The following is a 23,368-nucleotide window of genomic DNA, read 5'->3' as shown; positions in this document are numbered from 1 at the left end:
ATTACCATTTAAAAATTCCTATCAGTTGCTGACTCTAGCAGTGGCTTCTGCTTCTGAGAAGCTGTGATTCTCTATATTCACCAGTCTCTTCAGTTTTGGGGTGTCTATTTGCCCTGTGACTTCAATTCACTGGTTGACCTAGGAAGACATTATGATTATCAATTTGTTCAGCTTTTTTCTTATTTTGAGGATGGCAACTCCCAAGCTTTTTACATGTTGTGGTGGAACAGGAATTTCTGTGTTGATTTTTATTCATCCTTTTTTTTTTTTTTTTCTGTTCCTCAGACTGGATATTCTCAATTGACCTATCTTTGAGCTCACTGATTATTTCTTCTGCCTCCTCAGATCTGCTGTTAAGCTCTTTTCATGAATTTTTCTCAGTTACACTTTCCAACTCCGAAATTTCTGTTTGACTCTTTACTAATTTCTCTCTTTGTTGATACTCTCCATCACAGTCATTATTGTCATACTTTAGTTCTTTAGACATGGATTCCTTTGAAAATATTTAAAATAGTTGATTTATTTATTTATTTAAAAAAATTTTTTTTTCAACGTTTATTTATTTTTGGGACAGAGAGAGACAGAGCATGAACGGGGGAGGGGCAGAGAGAGAGGGAGACACAGAATCGGAAACAGGCTGCAGGCTCTGAGCCATCAGCCCATAGCCTGACGCGGGGCTCAAACCCACGGACCGCGAGATCGTGACCTGGCTGAAGTCAGACGCTTAACCGACCGCGCCACCCAGGCGCCCCTAAAATAGTTGATTTAAAACCTGTGTCTAGTAGGGCCAATGTCTGGGCTTCCTAAGGAAAGTTTTTTATTAATTACTTCACTTTTATCAGCCATACTTTTGTTTTTTCTTTCCTTCCTTCCTCCCTTCCTTTTTCTTTCTTTTCTTTTTTTCTTCTATCTCTTTTTTTTTTTTTTTTGCATGTCTTGTAGTCTCAATGAAAACTAGACATTTAAAATAATATAACATGGCAACTCTGGAAATCTGATTCTCCCTGCTATCCAGAGTTTGTTTTTGTTTGGTGACTTCTCAACAAATTCTATAAAATCTGTAATCTTTGTTGTATGTGGACACTGAAGTCTCTGTTGATTAGCTTAGTGATCAGCTAATGATTGGACAAAGATTACCTTAAATGCCTGGAACCAATTAAATCCACTAGTCTTTCATGAGGGGCTCTGTGTGCATGTTGGGGCATGCCTTTGACAATCAGCCAAGCAATTGAAAACTCTGCCATAGCCTTCACTTTTTGCTTGGAAAAAGCCTCAAGGTCAGTCAGAGGTGAATGCTTAGGGCCATCTCATGTCTTTCTTGAGTATGCTCACAGCCTTAGACATGCACACAACCCTATACCTGTGCATGGCTTAGAGTCCCAGGAATATATCAGAGCTTTTCAAAACTCCTATGGACATCTAATTTACCAACTTTTCCTTTAAGCTGTTTGGCTACTCTGTGATTTGCCCCGGATGTTATCCACCTACCTCAGGCAGCCAGGAAATTAAAACTATTGTCTGTAATTGTTTTTGCCAAAATCCCCTTAGAAGAAGACTTTTTGCACTGGGTGAACTCTTACGTTATGTCAAATAACAGACAGATAGCTTTGAAAGTGAGGATTTTCAGGTAACCAGCACACAGGTCAAATAATGACAGTTCTTTGGGAATAAGGCTTTGATAGAGCTTTACCTCTATTTTCCCTTTGGTGGCTGCATTGGAGCCTGGGCAGTTATTTTCAAGGTTGCCATGGAGCTGGAGAGTGAAGGATGGAACAATGCCGTAAACCTTGCTGTTTATACTAAGATTCAGTTCTTCTTAAATAAATGTTTCCTGAGCTGCACCAAGCTTTTAATTTTCAGAGTCTGAAAAAGTCAGTTTTTCTGCTAGATTCCTCATTGCTTTCAGAGAGGAAAGAATTTTCAGAGGTCTTATGCCACTGCGTTTGTTGATAACTCCCCTGCTGTTTGTGATTCCACCCAGGGTTTGGACAAAGCAACAAGGAATAACCCTTCATAGTTAAAATAGTTTCCTCATTTAATTGAATGAGCTTTGTTAGGTGTGAGTACTTCAAAATAATAGAATCCTGATTTATAACAGGCATCCTATTCAAATTACTTTTTGAAATCTTTTTGCCTTAGCCAAGAAGTATAATGTCCCAAAGTCTGTTAACCTATATCTGAGTCCTGTAGAATGACTACAACTATTATTCTATTGTGTTGCCACAACATAAAGTCTACCCAGTCTTCTATAATTGAACTTTTAAATATATGAGTATTTTTAGATATTAGACTCTCCACACTACCACACTACTGTCATTTTACTTTATTGAAATCCCAGATTTGCTTTTGATTAATGGTCAAGCCCTAAAAGGTTCTCTGAGGGAAGAAAACTTAAAAAGGTGAGACTGAGAGTAAATTATTTAGAATAGGATTTGGTCATTCGTCTTGCTGTTGGTCCTAACATATATCTGAACATGGAATGGAATTCAGAACTCTCTGAAAGGGAGTTGGTGTCTGAAGTGTTGATGTCACACAGCCCATGTATGGCCTGACAGGCATAGAAGTTGGAGCTGGACATTGGCTGTGCATTCTGCCAGCTCTCGTGGAGACTATGCATCTAAAAATAAGCTCTTCAAACTTCGTATCTTAATTACTCCTAACGGGATAATTAGAACTTTCTTTCTCAAATTAAAAGTTTGAGAAATTCCTGATAAGATGTACTGTTCCCTAAAGTTTATATTAATTGTAATTTTGTTTTACTGCCGGTGTTCATCGAGCATGGAAGAGTTAGAAAATAGTAAGTATGGGGGCGCCTGGGTGGCTCAGTCGGTTAAGCATCCAACTTCGCTCAGGTCATGATCTCGTGGTCTGTGAGTTTGAGCCCCGAGTCGGGCTCTGTGCTGACAGCTCAGAGCCTGGAGCCTGCTTTGGATTCTGTGTCCCCGCCTCTCTCTGCCACTCCCCCACTCATGCTCTGTCTCATTCTGTCTCTCAAAAGTAAATAAATGTTTAAAAAAATTTTTTTTAAAGAAAAAAATAGTAAGTATGTTTTGGCAGTTGGATTGTTTATTCTTCAGTCCTTCTTCACTTTCCCCCAGTTTCAGGGAATAAGGTTAAACAAATTGCGTATTCCAGAAAAACTGGATTTCCTGGGAGGATTTAGAAGGAAAAATGGCAGTTGTCAGTGGAAGAATAGAAAACTGTTTTCCTGAAACATGTATCACTTACAAAATGGATTTGTATATGATCAGCATTGTTGAACATAACCTTTTTAAAAAGTCATCCCCTTAATCGTTCCCATAGATTTTTTAGCTTGATATTGAGTGAGGACTTAATTCTGAATCTGAAAATGAATATATCTCAGGAAATCCAGGTATTTGGGACTAAAACCATTTGTATAGCTGCGCATTACTTCCTGTGAAAGGAAGAATGGGACTCTTCCACGTTCTTCTTTCTTTCTGGATTTTGTATTTCAGTCTCCTCTCTTCAAACATAAACCCTTTCCCCCTCTCTGGGCCAGCGTAGGGTCCTAGGCTTTCTGGGAAGACTCATTTTGCATAAGGATCCATGGTTTGGGTTTCATTCTTTTTCCACTAGAGGAAGCTGCTGAGGTCGCTAGGTGGGTGTGTGGGGAGGGAGGCCACATTCACTGCTTGCCTTCACTTCTCTGCCTAGATAAGTCTACTAAAGTCAACACAATAATTATGTTCAGCATTGCTGGCGGTATCCTGGTGGCCATGCTTGTGCTGATGGCTGTTGTCATCTGTCTTTACTACAAAGTAGCCAACGCATTGAAGTGAGTGATGTGGGTAAGAATGAAAAATACCCCCTCAAATAGGATACCTGGGGCTCTCTGCTTGAGCAAGGTCATTCCTTGCCCTGTGGCCCCACCCTGGGTGGGGCCAGGAAGGGCAAGTGGGTTGGAAAAGGCAAAGGCAGGTGAGTGTAGAACCTTGGTTTTTTTCCCCTTCTGGCTTAGGGCTGTGAGCTCATAAGTAGAATGTTCTCGGCTGGGTGGCTGGGTGCTGCTTTGCTTCACCTACCCTCACTGAGTTCCCTCTTCCCGATCACGCTCTGCACTTGATGGGCCTGTAGCGGTCCGCTGGGGGATCCACGCTTGTAGTTCACTCTCCCTTATTTGCTGCAACCTGATTTTACATTTCTAACAATCCTAGGAGAGGAGGGGGTTAGACAGGAACTTGGGACAGGGCCAGAGAACTCTAGTTTGGGGCTGGTGTCATGTATTTAATTGGCTCCAGCCCTAAACTTCCCAGGTACCCCCGATAATTGTGACAAATGGATGGAAAAGAAAAATTCTAATCCTACACTTTACGTATGTCTTTTCTTAAGATGTTCAAAGGCACCTCTTTGTTTGGCCTTAAAAAATTCACCCCTGGACAAGGTCGCGGCCGCAGCCATCACTGCTGGGTCTTATCCCAACCTCCAGTGCTGTGACGAATGTAGCTTGTATGCCGACTTTGATTCCCTGCCACCATGCTTCTGTGATGTAAACGAGGGACTCTGACTTGGGTGGGCACAAAAATCTTCATGCGCAGTCTTTCTTTCTTAGTAGAATGTTTTATTATTCAAGTCAAGTTTTATAATGTTTACATTATGTATTATGTAACATATTTATGTAGTTTTGAATAAATGCAATATTGAAAATAATTCTTTGCCTCTGGTGTTTGTTGTTGTTTGTTATAAATGCACTTAGGGACCCCTGGGTGGCTCAGTTGGTTAAGGTCCGACTTCAGCTCAGGTCATGATCTCACACTTCCTGAGTTCGAGCCCTGCATTCAGCTCTGTGCTGACAGCTCAGAGCCTGGAGCCTGCTTCGGATTCCGTGTCTTTCTCTCCCTCTGCCCTCCCCTGCTTGTGCTATCTCTCAAAAGTAAATAAACATTAAAAAAAAATAATAATAAATGCACTTAAATTTGTGTACTAGCCACTTGGTGACTTGGGGCAACTATCTTGTAGTATTATATTGCAATATAAAGAGAAGTTATCTCCAATGCCCAGAAGAAAAATATATATTGATCTTAGAGCGTTTCCAGTTTCCGACTCAGCAGAAATTCCCAGCTGGAGGAGCTCATTTGGCTCTTCTCCTCCCGAGAGTTTCACCCACTCTCATCTTGCTCCTCTCCTGCACAGTTCTGTCACGCTGTCCTGAAGGAAGACAACTGTCATCTTGGAGAGAGTGGGAACAAAGCGATGGGACATGTCTGGGTTTAGGTTAGCTTATCTGTGTAATGATGGGGTGGAGCCCAATGGCACCTAAAAGACATTTCAGAAAACCCGAGATTCTCCCTCTGGCATTCTCCAAGCAAATCTTCAGAAGCAGATTCCCTCCCTTCCAGATCCCTTTAACACGGAGTCTTGCTAATTCAGCTGGCAGTGCCTGTAACTGCTGAGCGGAACCCCCAGCTGAGTTGGAGAGGCCAGGATTCTCTTGGTCTCAGCAGTAGGACATACTCCTCTCCACTCCTGTTCATCAGCTCCCCTCTGTTCCTGATCTTTCCCCTGTCTAGACCCCTTTTTACTCACAGACTGTCCATCTGAAACTACATTTTGTACTTGTTAACAAAACCCTGGCTTTGGGAGCAGAGCACTCTCTCCAGAGGGCTTGGCTGATGAGGCCATTTCCGCACTCCAGTGGCGGAGTGTTTGCCAGAAGGGATGTGGGAGCTGAGGCTGCTCTCATTGGAATGGCCATGAAAATCCCTGCAGGCTTCAGGATGAGTTTCAGGAGGCACATTCAAGGCTGCATCTTCCCTGTATCTTGCCCTGAGACTTCCCATCTGGAAATGACCTGTCCCTCTTGAGTTCCTGAAGCACTTTCTCTGCCTCTGTCTGGCGTCTCCTGTTCAGGCCTGGTGTTTGGTGTTCACTTGCACTTCGATTTTCTCGTCGCTGGCAAGCTCCTGAGCCCATCCCATTTCCTTCTGAACCTCACCCAACGGGCAGCGCAGTGCCCAGAACCCTGGAGGCCCTGTGCAAGCACGTTCTGTACAGGAATTCCTTGGGAATACATCTGAAGTTCAGGCATCTCAGGGTCCACGAAGGAGGCAGGATGGGGCAAGGGCTCCTGGGACACCCGTCTGGTAGGCAGTAGGGACAGAGCGTACCCTGTGGGCTTCAGAGCTAGATACACTCGGTTCAAATCCAACTCTGCCTTTCAATAGCCATGGGCCATTGGGGAAGTTTCTTAACCTCTCTGAGCCTCGGTTTCCGTGATGTCAATTGAGGGCTTGCAGAGGTGATAGTGAGGATTAAGCAAAATAAGGTATACCAACCCCACAGGCCCTGGAATCCTGGGATCTCATGGTATTGCCAGTGGCCTGAACTGCTCGTCTCCTGATTGCTGACCCAGGGCTCCTTCCCCTCTGTCAGCCCCCTCTCAGAAGAGTGACCATGGAGCTCTCACACCCAGTGGTGTTGGTTCAGGGAGCTAGGAGATCACGTCCATAGGAGACAGGGGGATGGTGTTAGTAAGAAAGTAGGGGTAGGAGTGGGGATCTGTGCACAGCAGAGGGTAAGGGGTCCTTAGTGATCAGAAAGGTACCTACCCTATACTGATGCCCCCTGCTCTCACATCAGGATATCCAGTCCCTACCTGGTATGTGGCTGGCCCCAGAATTCTCTGAGCTGACAGGAACTGAGTGGGGCTGTGCCAGGGACCTTGGTGAGTGTCCAAGCTCCTTACTGAGCACAACTTGGTAATGTCACAGGTGCTGGCCTTGCTGCTGTGGCACTGGTATGAAGCCAGATGCCTGGTCCAGGGGCCTAACTAGGAATGGAACCCCTGGGTCACAGTCTAGTCCTGTGCCCTGCCCAGGAACCCCAGTGTCCTAGAGCCAAGCAAGGGTCTCTGGGCTGCAGGACAGTGAGAACAACATGGAAAGTTGAGAGCACCTGGGAAGGGTTTCAAGCTATAAGTTCAGTCTGTATCCACCATAACCTCCACAGAACTGCTGGTCATCGTTTTCCTGCTCAAAAAAGTTTCATCTGAACTTAGAATCAAATCCAAATGCCTCATCTGACCTACACATCCTTCATTATTGGACCATTACCTGCCTCACCTTAACTTACATTCTACTCCCCTCCCCTTTACTCACCTCTGCCACACTGGCCTGCCTTCCCTATTATGTAGACATGCCCAACTGATTCCCGCCCCGGGGCCTTTGCACTTGCCCATTGTTTTGCCTAAAATGCATCCCTTAAGCCCACATGACACATAAGTGCCTCTGTCTTTCTGTGTTTGCTCACATTTCATCTTTCTCAATTGCACCCCAATATCGCATCCTCCCTGCACTCTATCCCATCACCCTGTTTCATTACGTTCATAGTACCTCTCACTATTTGTAATTTACTTTGTTTGTTGTCTGTCTCCTCCACTTAGAGAATAAGTTCCATGAGGGCAGGGACTGCGTTTCTCACGTTCAATTATGAATCCCCAGGTCCTAGAGCAGTAGCCAACAAATAATTGTTGAGTAAATGAATGAATGAAAACAGGGAAGACCCATATACAAGCTCCTTGTGAGCACAACTTCCTGATGTCACAGGCACTGGCCTTGCCACTGCAGCACCCATCTCACCTTGGACAACAGGATTCCTTTCTGTCATTTGTAAAACAGTGCCAAGGGGACTTTAATTCACCTGCTTCAGCCTCTCTGGACATAACGGTTTGAGTTCCTGAAGCCAAACCTGCACCTGTACTTTCTTTTTGCTCCCCACCCTGTACCAGCTCTTTCTCTCCCTCTGTGTCAGCACCCCGGCAGGTGTCAGAGTGACCTAGCTGGACCCACACTTTGCCCAGGTGCCACCCACCTCCCCCAGCTGATCCTTTGACTTCAATTGGAGGAGAAGAGTGGTGAAGGCTTACGATACCAGCAGTGCTACCTGCTTCATGATCTGAACAAATAACAGGGCGAAGGCTCAACTCTAACTCGGTGCCGTGATGAATTACTCAGTGCCTGCTGCGGGCCGGGGGCTGGAGATCCCCTGCGAGGAAGTTTTTAGCTGGGAACTTTCTGTAAGCTTTCCAGGAATGAGCCAGAGAGGGAACACTCAAGTTGGGGATTGCTGATAATACACCAGTCACACAGCTGCTCCATTCCCACATAAATTTAGTCCTTGGCTGGTCACACTGACACATTTCCCTGAAGGTGGCCAGAGGGCTCATGAAGCCAGCCGGTTATGAAACACCGAGAAGTATAAAAGCCTGCTAGCCCTCTGGGCTGTTTTTCCCCTGATAGAGATGGAGGCTGTGAGCAGGCTTGTCCCCTTGGCCCTTTTCATCGTGCCGTGTTTGGCAGAGTTCAACTGGACCCAGTCTGAAGGTAAGAAACTTGAACCAGTTCTTTTTTTCCCTAACAAAATAGGGAGACTTCCTTCCAAGAGGCCTCTGCCCAAAGTTTTGAAGTTTTAATTATCTAATGGCCGTGTTACAGAGAACACTTATTCATATGCTCTTGATGTGATTTCGAATTGGTACTAAGTTTTTTTTCAAGCCCATGTGACTATACGTAAAAATATTTTTTAAAAAATCACAAAGAATTTTACCAGGTAATTTTACTACTGAGAAGTAAATACCTCGGAAATAATTATAAAAGTGCACACACACACACACACAAACCACACGGCGCATTTACCCAATTGTAAAAAGCAATGTGAATGTCCCTCATTCATTCTGTAAGTTGTAGATCCACACAAAGGTACGTACTTCGGCAGTTTCTTACAAGTAAGACTGAGCTAGAAGAAAGGTGCCCAGGATCTACCTTAAGAGAGAGAGAGAGAGAGAAAAAAAACTACCTGAAATTTGTGTAATATGATGTTATGTTTAAAATACATACACTTGAGCATTTTTAAAATTTTTTTTTTCAACGTTTATTTATTTTTGGGACAGAGAGAGACAGAGCATGAACGGGGGAGGGGCAGAGAGAGAGGGAGACACAGAATCGGAAACAGGCTCCAGGCTCTGAGCCATCAGCCCAGAGCCCGACGCGGGGCTCGAACTCGCGGACCGTGACATTGTGACCTGGCTGACGTCGGACGCTTAACCGACTGCGCCACCCAGGCACCCCACTTGAGCATTTTTAAAGATCAGGAAGTAGGAAAGGAAAGGTTCTGAAGTATTTACAAGAAGTTTTTAATGGTCATTTTTTTCCTGGATGGGTGGGATTATACACTTTTTTTCTTGGCTTTCTGATTTTTTTTTACTAATAAACATAATAGTAGTTATTGTTGGGGGAAAAAGAAATAAGAGACTACTGTTATAAGGACATAGCTCATCGGTCATAGATAAAAAGAAAATGAGAAGCTCTTGGTTTCTGAGTGGAGTTTTGAACCCTTAGTTGGGTTCCATTCTGAAGTATTTGATTTTTTTATTCACATTCTGTTAGAGTTGCCGCTGCAGCTCCTCCCTTCCTTTCTCCTCTTCCTTCTCTTTAGTAACAGCTTTATTAGGATATAAGCCACATACCATAAAATCCACTCTTCTAAAATGTAAAATTTACCGATTTCTAGTATAGGCACAGAATTGTGCCACTATGACTACTTTCTAATTTGAGAACATTTTCATCACCTCAGAAAGAAACTCTGCACCCATTGGCTGTTTTTTCCAGTGCTCTCAGCCCAAGACAACCACCAGTCTACTTTCTGTCTCTATAATAGATTTCCCCAATCTGGACATTTCCTATCAATGAAACCCTACAATGTATGTGGTCTTTCACACAGCTTAATATATACGAGGTTCATCCACGCTGTACCGTGGGCCAGCGCTTCATCCTTTTTATTGCTGAGTGATCCTGCGTAGTATGGATGGACCAGATTTTATTTGTTCATCATTTGATGGACATTTGAGTTGTTTCCCCTTGTTGGTTATTTTGGCTAGCGCGGCTGTATGCATTAGTGTACGTATGTGTTCATTCCTTTTGGAGACATGCCTAGGAGTGGAATTGTTGCGTTATGGGAACTCCCTGTTTCATCTTTTGAGGACTTGTCGGGCCGTTTTCCCAGCAGCCATCCCATTAGCTTTGCAGGAGGTTCCAATTTTTCCATATCCTTGTCAAATTCTCGTTTTCTGTTTTCGACTCTAGTTTTGTTTCACATTCTAAACGGTGTGAAGTGGTATCTCACTGTGGTTTTCATTTGCATTTTCCCCGATGACTAATGATGTTGAGGATGCCTTCATGTGGTTATTGGCCTTTATGTCTTCTTTGGAGAAATATCTACTTTGGTCCTTTGTCTTTTATCGGGTTGTCTTTTAATGATTGAGTTGTAGGAGTTCTTTGTATATTGTAGATATAAAGCTTATTTTTAAAACCATCTTTCTGCATGCCCTAATATATTCTTTATTTTTTATGCACCACTTATAGAGGAATCATAAATATTTTCTCTCCAAGGACTCTAAGAGGGGGAAATCAGTTGCTGGTGGCTTACTTTGGAATGAGTTAAATACCATTCACAATCACTTGCATGCTTGTATGGATAGTACATGTGGGAGGTAGATTCCCAACCCCTCGAGGAGAAGGGCAGGGGCTGCTGACTTTTCTCAGTGCCAACTGTGGTCTCTACCAGGCAAATCTAGCTGCCGGGCCACCGTGGGAGGCACCAGCCAATCGGATGCCCATAGAGCCCTAATCCTGCAACTCAATCCCAATGAGGACTGCACCTGGACACTAGAAAAACCAGAAAACAAAAGCATCAGAATCATTTTTTCCCACTTCCAGTAAGTAGAGGCTTTGCTTTCTAATGAGGGTGGTTGAACTCTGGCCATACCAAGGAGTCTGTGTCGAAAAAAAATCAGCTGCTCTTAGAGGTAGTGGTAACTCCCATGACCATGGTGATGGTCATAGTGGCTGACAGTCACTGACTGATGACTGGGCCCCTGGCTGTGGTCACAGAGGTCCTGTGAGGTCAGTATGAGTATCCCAGGCACAGGGAGATTGAAAACTTGTCTCAGGTCACATAGTGAGTGGAATGACCATAGTTAGTATCCAGCTAGTCTAGTTCCAGGTTCCAGGTCCTGAAACACTAAACTCATGGTTTCAAAGTATGCATTATAATCAGCAGGGGAGCTTCCAGAAAGTCAGATTCCCAGGCTGCACCTCATATAAATCGGGGTGGGGGGGGAAGGGCAGGCAACCAGGCAGCAGTGTTTTTTTTATTTTAAATTTTTTATTTTGAAATAAATATACACCCACAAGTGTTTTCTAGAAGTGCCCAGGTTATGGCAGTGCGAGGCCAAGCTGAGGACGGGGCGCTGTCCTACCAGACTCTCTCAGGGCTTCGTGAGAACTTCCCCAGTTAATCAGTCGTCTCAACAGCCCTCTGGGATGGATGCGATCTAATCCCCACTCGGCGGGTAAGAAATCCCAGAGAAGTCACTTCACGTGGCCAGAGTCACGGACCGATACAGGCAGCAGAGGGACCGGATCCCGGCACCCTTGCTCCAGCGCCCCTACGCTCCCCCTCTGCCCGTGGTTCTAAACCGGAGAGTCTCAGAAGCGTGGGAGGGTTTTGCAAAAGCGCGGCTGTGGGACCCTGGGCCCAGATTCTGACCCGGACGGGGGTGGCCGGGGCCCGAGAACGTGCACGGGTAACAACTTCCCAGGTGCTGCTGGTGCGGTCAAGGTGCCACACTTTTGAGACTCGTGGCCCTTCACCAGGGAAGTTGGAATTCACTTCTGTTTGGCCCTGAAGGAAAAAAAGAAGGGGCGCTTCCGTATTTTCCAGAATTCAAGGGCTATTAATTAAGAATCACATACATTATCCCTGATGTGTCGAGAAAGAGGAGACGGCAGCAGGGCAAGAGGGAGGGAGGGGAGACGAACATTTCCCATCTTAGACACTTCTGTGTGCCGGGCCTGTGCCGGTGCTCCCTGTTCAGATGATTATAAACCTCCCACAGGATAAGACGAAGGCTGTGATATCCCCATTTGCAGAAGGGAGAGTGAGGTGAAATCCTGAATAGCTCAGCCAAAGTTTCGCAGCAGGGAAGGGGCTACGGTGGAAGAATTCAGGTTTGTCTACCCTCGCGGTGTTCCCTCTAAGCCATCTTGCAACTGTGTCAGGATTCGGGGGCCATCCGGAGAGACCCTGTCAGCATGGGCAGAGGACAACGAATCATCCGGGTCTGCCCTGTCCAGTGCAGGGCACGGACCGTCCTTATGGATGAAGACCGGGGGGTGTGAGGGAAGGAAGGGGCGTCTCGGGAGATGCTACATGTCCCTTAACGTGAGCGAGGCGGCCGTGGAGGAAGAGTCGCTTCCCGTTTCTACGGCCTTGGGTTCCAAATGTCAAAGGGGATGAATTCTAAATAAGAAGATCCCACCCCACGGTTCGCACCGGGGCACGAGGAACAGGAGAGATGGAGACGGGAAGGAAAGGAGTCCTGGACCCGAGTCCCACCTCCCCCCTGACTGTACAGGATCACTGGCAAAGCAGTTGTGCTTCCTGAGGCCTTTACAGACTGATGGTGTGCGGGTTGATGTTGGGGTGCGGGGAAAGGGAGCCGGTCCCGGTATGCAAACCGCCATGCCGAGGTGAATGACTGACTCCACGCCGAACCCCCTGGCCTGGTGGTTCGTCTCCAACCACACATGTGTTCTGTTCACAGGCTGGATCCCAGTGGAGGGTGTAAAAATGAAAACATTAAAGTTTTTGATGGAAACTCTACCAAGGGGTCTCTGCTCGGGAAAGTCTGCAGTAAACATGACTACGTTCCTGTTTTTGAGTCATCATCCGATATGTTAACGGTTCAAATAGTCACCGATTCTGTAAGAATGCAAAGAACTGTCTTCATCTTCTACTACTACTTCTCACCCGGCACCTGTAAGTAAGGACACGTATACGTCCTCTGCACCTGCGAGCACAGAAGGTCACACACTCTCCTGCGTGGGTTGTTGTAACCTTGAGTCTGAGTCTGTGCCCTGAGAGCTCGCTGTGTGCGAGAGCAGCGGTTCTCTAGCCTGTGTGCGAAAGAATCACCTGGAGAGCTTGTGAAATCAGATTCTGATTCGCTGGTTCTGGCATGGAGCCCATGACTTTGCCTTTCTAACCAGCTCCCACGCGAGGCAGATGGACGGGGCTGATCAGATGGCTACGTATTGAGGTGTACTGTGTGACAGACTGAAGCAGACTCTCCAAGTTCACCTGTTTTAAAAAAAAATTTTTAATGTTTGTTTATTTTTGAGAGAGAGAGAGAGAGAGAGAGAGAGACAGAGTGCGAGTGGGGGAGGGGCAGAGAGAAGGAGGCACAGAATCTGAAGCAGGCTCCAGGCTCTGAGCTGTCAGCACAGAGCTCGACGCAGGGCTCGAACCCACAAACTGTGTGATCATGATCTGAGCCAAAGTCGGATGGTCAACTGACTGAGCCACCCAGGTGCTCCCAGCCTGTTTTATAATAACCTGAGATCCTTTGAAATGCCTGTTCAGGGACTGCTTCTCCCTCTGGTCTGAACACAACATCTTTGGAGCTATAGAATCTACATGTTTAGCACGTCTTCCAGGTGATTCTTTTTTTTTAATTAAAAAAAATATTTATTTATTTATTTTTGAGAGAGTGCATGAGTGAGCAGGGGAGGAGCAGAGAGAAAGGGAGAGACAAAATCCCAGGCAGGCTCAATGTGGTCAGTGCAGAGCCCTACGTGGGGCCTGAACTCACAAATCGTGAGATCATGACCTAGGCTGAAATCAAGAGTCCGATGCTTCACCAACTGAGCCACCTAGGTGCCCCTTCCAGGTAATTCTTGATAAAGAAGGTCATCCAGGGAGCACATGCTGAGAATCTCTTATCTCACATCTGAATCTAAGACTGTCAGGCAGTCTGACGCTACAAATACATGGTTCTGCATTCACAGCACCCAGATTCCGCTGCAACCCAAAGCAGAATGCCAAGAAACTCTGCAAGTGGGTTCAGGAGCAAAGCTCCACTCTGGTTTGCTTTCCAAGGCCCAGAGTTGAGTATGTCACCCTCCTCTTAAACTGCTGAATCCTTGGTGTGGGCGGATCTCCAGAGTGGAGCAGTCAGGGCTCTCTGAAGCCAGACCGGGGCCACCTTTTCGGGCCTTACCTCTAGCCACTACCTGACCTGCATCCTAGGCTTCAGCTGGCCTACACCATTTTACACCCCCCTAGAAGGAGCCTTCGGTGTTGGCTGTCTGTGTTTCACTTGTCTGGCTGCTTGCTTACTGGGGAGGGGAGGGGAGGGGAGGGACCGAGGGTGTCTTCATGAAGGCTGCATCCGAGCTGAGCTGTGAACCACAGTGTAGGGTAGGGAGAGGCGGGTAGCGGGGGAGGAGGGCTCCCGTCTGCTGGCACCAACAGTCTGAGGAGCCACGGGAGGGAAGGACAGTGGGGAACAGTAGGTCAGGCGGAGGTGGCTGATGAGGCTGGAAAGCTAGGCTGGGGCCAAGTGAGGAAGAGCCTCAGATGTTAGTCCTGAGTGTGACATCATTTTCCGTGGCTAAGACCTTAGTGGAGGGTCTCTAAAGCTGGGACAGATCTTACAGTGTCACTCTGCCCTGCACCAGTGACCAGAAAATCCAGTGCAAAAGAAAGATGAAAATCTCAGTCTGCTGCCAATTCAAAAGAGGGCAATAGAATAAAATTCGGAGGGTCTGGGTGGGGATTGCTTATTGAGCTCAACGCACAGCACAGAAACTAAATGAAGTCTCTCAGTGAAGTCTCTCCCGTGATTTATACTCTTGGTCACCCTCACATCCCTTTCAGCTATTCCAAACTGTGGTGGTTACTTGGATGCCTCCGAAGGATCCTTTACCAGCCCCAATTACCCAAATCCACATCCTGCACTGGCTTACTGCGTGTGGCACATCCAAGTGGAGAAAGGTTACAAGATAAAATTACACTTCAAAGACATTTTGTAAGTACTGTGGTCCATTTCTCCTGTTGGAGAAAGGCAGCAAGCCCCCCCTGGCAAATGGGGAACCTGGGGAAGGGAAAAGATCATGTGGACCCCCTCCTAGATGAGCATTATTCAAAGAATGGGTATATAAAGAAAATACCAGTAAGCGTCTGACTTCAGCTCAAGTCATGATCTCATGGTTTGTGGTTTCAAGCCCCGCATTGGGCTCTGGGCTGACAGCTCAGAGCCTGGAGCCTGCTTCAGATTCTGTGTCTCCCTTTCCCTCTGTCCCTCCCCACTCGTGCTCTGTCTCTTGGTCTCAAAAATAAATAAAACATTAAAGACAATTAAAAAAAAGAAAGCACCAATATTATTGCATTGAAGTAAATGGACTCTTTTTCTGAAGATTCTGAGGTCACACCAGGGATGGGCAAAGCCCCAGGTTTGTCATCATAAGCCTGAGATCCCACCGTAAGGAAAACTCTTGAATCACTTAGGACTGAGACTGTTGAGAATTGAATTTTCACCAGAGGCCCTACTTCTCTAGCATAGAAGTGGACGAATACTGCAGATTTGACTTCATTGCCGTTTATGATGGCTCCTCAACCACCTCTGGCCTGCTTGGACAAGTGTGTGGCTACGTGAAGCCCACCTTTGAATCCTCGTCGAACTCGCTGACTGTTGTGCTATCTACAGATTACGCCAACTCCTACCGAGGCTTCACTGCTTCCTACACTTCAGTTTACGCGGGAAACGTCAACACTAGTAAGTCATACCCCTTAGCTGTTTTGAGCTCTCTGAGGACGGTGCCCGTAGAAACTGCCCTTTAATTCTTAGCCTACCTGTGGCTCCCCTGCTTGCAAGCCTGTCATACATACTTTGGAACATCTTCGTGATCGGAAGCTGGAGGATCAGTTCTGTGCATTGCCTCGTACAAGAGGAAGGGAATGATTTTATTAACTTGAGAAAGATTTCTGTAGAAAATAGCGACTGTTTTCCTTATTGCCTTCTGTAAAGGCACAATTAAAAATAATAGAGTCACAGATTCAAGTTGCAAAAAAGGTCACGGTGAACGTCATAAGAGGTGGGTCAACTACTCTGCTGTCTCAGGCTTCTGATTATGGTTTAGAGCAAAATGGCTTTGAGTTTTTATTTTTTAATTTAATTTAATTAATTAATTTATTCATTCATTTATTCATTCATTTATTCATTCATTCATAATTTTATTTATTTTATTATTCTATTTTTTATATGTAATTTATTGTCAAACTGGTTTCCATACAACACCCAGTGCTCATCCCAACAGGTGCCTTCCTCGATGCCCATCACCCACTTTCCCCTCTCCCCCGGCTTTGAGTTTTTTAATATACTTCTGTGCGCATAGCTTTTCAAGATCCAAAGTTCAAGGTTGACATAAACATAATCATCCCTGTTTTGTTTTTGTTTTTGTTTTTTCTGAACAGCATCCTTAACTTGCTCCTCAGACAAGATGAGAGTTATCATTAGTAAATCCTACCTGGGATTATTAAAATATAGCGAGAATAACTTACAACTAAATGACCCAACTTGCAGACCAAAGATATCAAATGTGGTGGAATTTTCTATTCCTCTGAATGGATGCGGTACAGTCAAAAAGGTAAAGCGAGACACTGAGCTGGCTTTTGTCACACGCCAGAGATGTGTTACATAACGCCGTGGTACTTGCTGGTGACTTTAACGAACAACTCCCAAACCTTAGCAGCTTCATGTGTGGTAAGCTTGTGGGGACATATAAGTGCACTCACTCATTTACACACCAATGCCAAATTGCCACATTCATTATCAGGGTAACTGGAGGGTGGTTATCTTTTCCAAAAGGTGAAGAACTCTGACGACTCGCTGCAGAAAGTTCGAGCATCTAGATACTGCAGGTGTAAGAGTCTACCAATAATACTTGTACAGAAAATGTCTACATCTCATATTCAGCAAACACCTAGCTGTATTTTTATGATCTTCTTCTTTCCTCTGTAAAGAGAGAAGATAAAAATATTATGCTTTGTTTTAAACATGAAGGACACAAGTTTTGTTCTACCTTTTCTAGAACTTGAAGATCTCAAACATTTGCAACCTGTAGGTCCCTTTAGGATGTACTCCCTAAACTTTTCACTCAGGTCATGAAACAACGATGCCATTGAAAAGAATGGGAGCTACTCCGGGGAATCAATAAGGATGGAAGTAAATCGTTATTTTTTGCTCCACGTGAACAGCTGGACAATTATCTGCGCATCCCTAGGGAAAGCAGTCCGGGGAAACCCTACTGCAGGACTTCTGTCCGCATACACTTGGGAAACCGCCCAGGGAGCCGCACTAACTTAATGCTACTTACGAAAGGCAATACATTATAGGGTCTCGAGTCTTTCTAGGGCTGGAAATTTGTGTTCAAAATTGTTTTTAACGTAAAAAGTTTTGTCTGATTCCATATTCCGGTCTCTCTAAGCCAAGCTCTGTCTCTCGTCTCACGTGTTTTCTTCCTACCCAGCATGTTTCTTAAAGAAAGCACATTTGAGCCTTAGGGTATTCCAACATGCAAGCTGCTGACTTGCAATTTAAGATGATTGTGTGCCTACCCACACATGCCATGCATATCTATGTTCTAAAATATTATTGGACTTAAAATACAACATTTGAATTCCATCTTGGTCTGCAGGTAGAAGATCATTCAATTACTTACACCAACATAATCACTCTCATTCCGTCCTCCGCATCGGAAGTGATCACCCGCCAGAAACATCTCCAGATTGTTCTGAAGTGTGAAATGGAACGTAATTCTACTGTGGAGATGATGTACATAACAGAAGATGACATAATACAAAATCAAATTGTGCTGGGCAAATATAACACAAGCATGGCTCTTTTTGAATCCAATTCATTTGAAAAGCCTCTGCTGGAGTCACCATATTATGTGGATTTGAACCAAACTCTTTTTGTTCAAGTCAGCGTCCACACCTCGGATCCAGATTTGGTGGTTTTTCTTGATACCTGTATTGCCTCTCCCACGTCTGACTTTGCATCCCCAACCTATGACCTCATCAAGAGTGGGTATGTACTGATGGGTGATATGCTTTTCTGAGGATTAATAATGACTCGAATGAAGTAGTATTTTTTGTGTATGGTTGTACAATTCCTGTATGCCTGCTGTATAATTGTTTTCTATACTGCTGCCATGGAGTTTAGTAAATTTAATTGTTTTACAAAATACAGTTAGTGTATACTAGTGACAAATACTTTAAGTTAGAGCATTTCTACAGCCACAGCCCATATCCACTAGAATTTTAAGTATGTTTCCCAAATATTTGCTGGTAGAAACATATATTTTTTGTCAAGATGCTTTGTGGTTTTGTTTTTGCTTCCCCCCCAACCCCCCATGTTGATTATTTTCAACAAAACACCAAAGGATTATTTCATTTGTTCCAGATTTAGAACACAGACCTAATACAATTAGTAAAGTATATGCGGCATTCTCTAAAAAAAAAAAAAAGGGAAGTTTTCCTCTTTTTCTGTAAGCTGATGGACTTTATATCAACCCTATTGGCACGTTCAAAGCAAGTGTGTAGAGTAAGGCATTTGAGTTCTAATATATCTGAATTGGTTTTCTAATTAATTCACATAGACTAGGAATTTTATTGCTGGAGGGAACTTTGTCTTACCCAGGAATCAGATCTATAGCCTTAGCTCACTATGGTCTGAGCTAAAGACATTGTCTTTCTAGAGCAATTTTTGGACCCACAAATTAGTTCAAACAAAACTCTGTATCATTTCTTTTCAATATCAAAAAGACTGAACTGTAAATTTTCTAAATGTGCCATAAATTCTGTTCCAGATGTAGTCGAGATGAGACTTGTGAGGTGTATCCGTTTTCTGGACACTATGGAAGATTCCAATTTAATGCCTTTAAATTCTTGAGAAATCTGGGCTCCGTGTATCTACAGTGTAAGATTTTGATATGTGACAGTAGTGACCATCAGTCTCGCTGCAACCAAGGCTGTGTCTCTAGAAGGAAACGGGACATTTCTTCATACAAATGGAAGGCAGATTCTGTCATAGGACCTATTCGTCTGAAAAGGGATCAAAGTGCAAGTGGAAATTCAGGTAAAGAACAAGCTATTTCCTGATCTAAGAACACCTCATGGTTCATTAAATTCTGCTCAATTGTGTTCCTGCTTAAGCATGCACAGTATAGAGATTTATGATATCAGCAGCTAAGTCCTAATAAGCACACAAGATTAATTTTTCTATTAGTTGAAAAAATGTAAACCAGGTACATTTTAAGCATATTATACACTGATAATGTACCATGATCCCTGTGGCTTTTGAGTATAAATATAACTTTCCCACTTCTAAAACCAACACTTTCTCTTAGCTTCCTGACTCCTTGTTATAGACAGCATGGCAGATAACAGAATTAAAGCAATGTATTTTAACTCCTATATGAGAAAATCCGATGAACCTGCATCCCACACAACCACCTTTTTGGGAAAAAAAAGCTATTTTTTTCTAAGAGAAAATACTCTATTTTTAAGATGGACCTACTTCTTTTTTTTAAATGTTTATTTTATTTTAAAAAAAAAAATTTTTTTTTTCAACGTTTATTTATTTTTGGGACAGAGAGAGACAGAGCATGAATGGGGGAGGGGCAGAGAGAGAGGGAGACACAGAATCAGAAACAGGCTCCAGGCTCTGAGCCATCAGCGCAGAGCCTGACGCGGGGCTCGAACTCACGGACCGCGAGATCGTGACCTGGCTGAAGTCGGACGCTTAACCGACTGCGCCACCCAGGCGCCCCTGTTTATTTTATTTTTGAGAGAGAGAGAAAGAGAGAGAGAGAGCAGGTGCACATACGTGAGCATGGAGTCGGGGGTGGGCAGAGAGAGGGAGACAGAGGATCCGAAGCTTGATGCTTGAAGTCACGAACTGTGAGATCGTGACCTGAGCAGAAGTCTGATGCTTAAGCGCTTACCTGACTGAGCCACCCAGGTGCCCCCAGCCCTGCTTCTTTTTAGAGGATTGAAACATGACCCCTGCCAGGTCACAGGAGAATGAGGTGGTGGTGGCCACTCATGGACAAGCCACAACTAAATGGCTTTGGACGGACCACAGTTAAATAAAAACTGCTTATGAGTTTATCTCATGTGAAAATTATCCTGGCATAAAAGAATCTTGTGACCTCTATGTTAATTGTTATTTGAATGGACTATGAAGGAGTAGGATTCTAGTTTGTAGCAAAACATTTCTAAGATAAATGCAAAAGAACACAAAAATTAAATCCAGTAACTTTATAAACACATTCACTAAAGATGATGCATCTGTGGATATTAGTCTGAAATTAGTTGAAAATCTGTGAATGAAAGTTACAGAAATATCTTCCATATTAGAAAGTACCCTTTTCTAGGGAGCCTGGGTGGCTCAGTCGGTTAAGTGTTCTACTCTCGGTTTTGGCTCAGGTCATGATCTCACGGTTTCATGAGTTTGAACCCCCAGTTGGGCTCTGTGCTGACAGTGTGGAGCCTGCTTGGGATTCTCTCTCTCTCTCCCTCTCTCTCTCCCTCTCTCTCTCTCTCTCTCTCTCTCTCTCTCTCTCCCCCTCCCTCTCCCTCTCTCTGTCCCTCCCCTGCTCAGGCTGTCTCTGTCTCTCTCAAAATAAATAAATAAAAACTTTAAAAAAAGTACCCTTTTCCTGTTTCAAGAGGAGAAACCAGTTGTTTCTCTATCGATCACATATATTTTGACAACTATGGGAAATAGTGAGAATCCATAAATGGACCCGCGCTTCTGTTTGACCGAGATGCTTGATTGTCACAAGTTTTACACTTTATGTCAAGGAAACAAATTAACTATTTAAACAAACGAATGTAAGGGCATCTTGTCCTTTCTAAACAGAAACATAAACTGATTAAAATATTTGCTCACTGTCACTGTATGTTGTGTTGGCATTATATACCATGCATTAATTGGTGCATAAGATTCTTATTTGCGAGGAGGTACACAATTCATGAACATTTTGTAATGCCAAGTAATACCTTTCTTTAAATGATGTTTATCTTCTTTCCAATTACAGGATTTCAGTATCAAATACATGGAGAAGAAACTCAGAATCAACCTTTCAACAGTCTGCAACTATTTTTATTCATGGCCCTTGCTCTGAATGTAGTGATTGTGGCTACGATCATAGCAAGGCATTTTGTGAAGCAGAGAACAGACTACAAGTACCAGAAGCTGCAGAATATGAACTAACGGGTCCAGCCTTAAGTGAGACACGTTCCTCCTGAACACCAAAGGAAATGCTACCCATTATGAATAAATTAGGGAGAGCCTCATAAGAGTGATGCACAGGTCTTGCTGTCATTGTGGTCAGTGTGCTGCCTTGCAGGGTGGTTGAAACGAGCGAACATTATGTAAGTTAGGTCTCATGATAAAGACCTGAAGCCACCAAAATATTAAATGAATTAAAAGCATCCTTTTTCACAAAGCATTTTCAGTAAATAATTAGGTGAAAGGAAAAAAAAAGACATAAGTCTTCAGCATTAGATGTATTTATTTTCTAGATGCAAATGTGTTACCTTTTGAAACATATATGAACGTTATAATTTCTGAAACGAAGTGTGACAAAGAGAATGACCATCTTTTTTATTCATACGCCTCACTATTTCAATGCGGAGTCTCAGCATCTTACAGCTTAAACACATCTCAGAAAAGGGCTTTGGAAAGAAGACCCTGATTATCATAGGCGAGACTTCTGTGTAGTTTCCTGGTTAATGAAGTAAAACAACAGTTCTCGCATTTCCCATCAAACACCAAAGCCAAACATACCTGTAGCAAGGTGGAGTCAGTTCTGACTTAATACATTCCTCTCTGCTGTGGCTGAACAAATATTAAAGACCTCAGTGTGAACTGACTTTACACATACCGAACATCATATTGAATTCTTTGTCTTAGATGCACATTACAACTCTACCTCATCACTCAGTACCACCGTGGTTTGGGTTCTGATCAACATCTAAAGAGGCAACCACATTTCTGAATGCCCAAAGACTTTCCTCCCGTACACATGTATTGGGCACACAGTAATGCCCGGGGAATATACCACGAGTAAGACGCCCTCTCTATTCTCATCGAACAAGTTTTTAGGAGCCTGCTGGGTTTCCAGATCCAAATCGAAATGCATCTTCCCCATTTTCTCTTTAATATGTCCACGTGGATCTTCTAAGCACTTCCCCCAAGTGGCCATGCTGTTGGGTGCCCTCCGCATTCCATCAGTATGGCAACACAGAGCTACTGCAGAAGTTCTCTTCCAACCTAATGTGAAAACACTCAGAACATAATCAGAACAGGCAAATCGAATTCAGAAAAACAGAACTTACAACCTGTCTGGGTGCTGGCCCGTCCACCATCTTTCTGTCAGGAACCGATTGATTTTATGCTGGTGGCCAGGCCTGGGGGCTGCTCAGGGCCACACCAGGCACATAGTGTAAGACTAAGACAATTGTCAAATGCCGTGACTCAGTAGACACTGTAAAATTGTATTACCATGCGTCAAGAAACCTTTTGCAGAGCTATTGAGCTATACCAAGGCATTATAGGTATAAAATAATATATATCAGCAAGTGTTTTTCTTCAGGGGAAACTGCAGTAAAGTAATTAAGGGTCCTCGATCTGGAGTTGGTGGCCTGGGTCTGGGTGTTAGCTCTTCCTCTTACCTGGTGGGTTACCTTCGCCGGGTTCACCTTCAGCCTTGATCTCCACAATTTAAAACAGAGAAGGTAAAACTGCCCCCCCCCACCCCCCACCCCGGAGTGTTGCAAGGATTAAACGAGAAAATGAGTTGCAGTCAGGGGCTATCTGTGTTCCACGTGCCACCAGTGGTGATTACCCATGGCCGACCCCCCAAGTCCTGTCTTAGTACCTGCTTCCTCAGACCCCACCCGGTATTGACTGTCATGGCTCGGATCCCGGGAAACCACTTCTGATAGAGAGTATTGCACACAGAAGGATTCCTGGGGAATGTGCTTGCGATCAAGCCCTGAAAGGGGTGAGGGAAGGAGAACCCGGCAGGGGAGTTGGTGAGCGGAGAAGCGGTCGCAGCAGAAAGCCCCGTCAACCCCCCCAGGAATCCTGGGCTGGGCCGGCTCTTCAGAGAGGCCCCAGGCTGAGGCTTGGTGCTCCGGCCATTACATGCCTCCCTTGACCACTCGTGGTTGAAGCCAACGAATGGGGCTGAGGCAGCTGCCTTGAGCCGAGGGAATTCCTGCAGAGCAGTGGGGCCGAGAGCCATCAGCCACCAACACTCCCGGCAGCTTGAAGAATGAGTGATCCCATCTGAGGGAGATGTGGGTGTCACACCAGAGCGGTCACTAGACTCACTTCCTAAAAGAGGATTTTCAGAATGTCTCACAGCGCTAAATTCTGACTCCATTATGCTGTATCCAAGACGCGTGCCTAACAAGGTATGTCAGCAAGGCTAAGAGC

General features: G+C 44.5%; 2 protein-coding genes across 2 annotated transcripts; both read left to right on the top strand.

The window, feature by feature from the left end:
• The first annotated feature begins 758 nt into the window (after window positions 1–758).
• On the top strand, window positions 759–4,668 carry LOC121037334 (protein FAM24B-like). The gene is made up of 3 exons (XM_040486676.1): window positions 759–2,797; window positions 3,676–3,796; window positions 4,351–4,668. The coding sequence occupies exons 1-3, from the start codon at window positions 2,716–2,718 to the stop codon at window positions 4,523–4,525; spliced, it is 378 nt and encodes a 125-aa protein (XP_040342610.1). The 5' UTR covers window positions 759–2,715; the 3' UTR covers window positions 4,526–4,668.
• Window positions 4,669–8,212: 3,544 nt separating this feature from the next.
• CUZD1 (CUB and zona pellucida like domains 1) lies at window positions 8,213–21,808 on the top strand. The gene is made up of 9 exons (XM_040486675.1): window positions 8,213–8,339; window positions 10,579–10,729; window positions 12,620–12,834; window positions 14,734–14,884; window positions 15,414–15,631; window positions 16,330–16,502; window positions 17,553–17,944; window positions 18,726–18,994; window positions 20,961–21,808. The coding sequence occupies exons 1-9, from the start codon at window positions 8,258–8,260 to the stop codon at window positions 21,134–21,136; spliced, it is 1,827 nt and encodes a 608-aa protein (XP_040342609.1). The 5' UTR covers window positions 8,213–8,257; the 3' UTR covers window positions 21,137–21,808.
• The last annotated feature ends 1,560 nt before the right edge of the window (window positions 21,809–23,368 follow it).

This window comes from Herpailurus yagouaroundi, unplaced genomic scaffold, assembly GCF_014898765.1.
Source record: "Herpailurus yagouaroundi ecotype Mexico unplaced genomic scaffold, PumYag 163, whole genome shotgun sequence".
In the NCBI taxonomy this organism is placed as follows: domain Eukaryota; kingdom Metazoa; phylum Chordata; class Mammalia; order Carnivora; family Felidae; genus Herpailurus; species Herpailurus yagouaroundi.
This window is presented reverse-complemented; position numbering and strand designations above follow the sequence as displayed.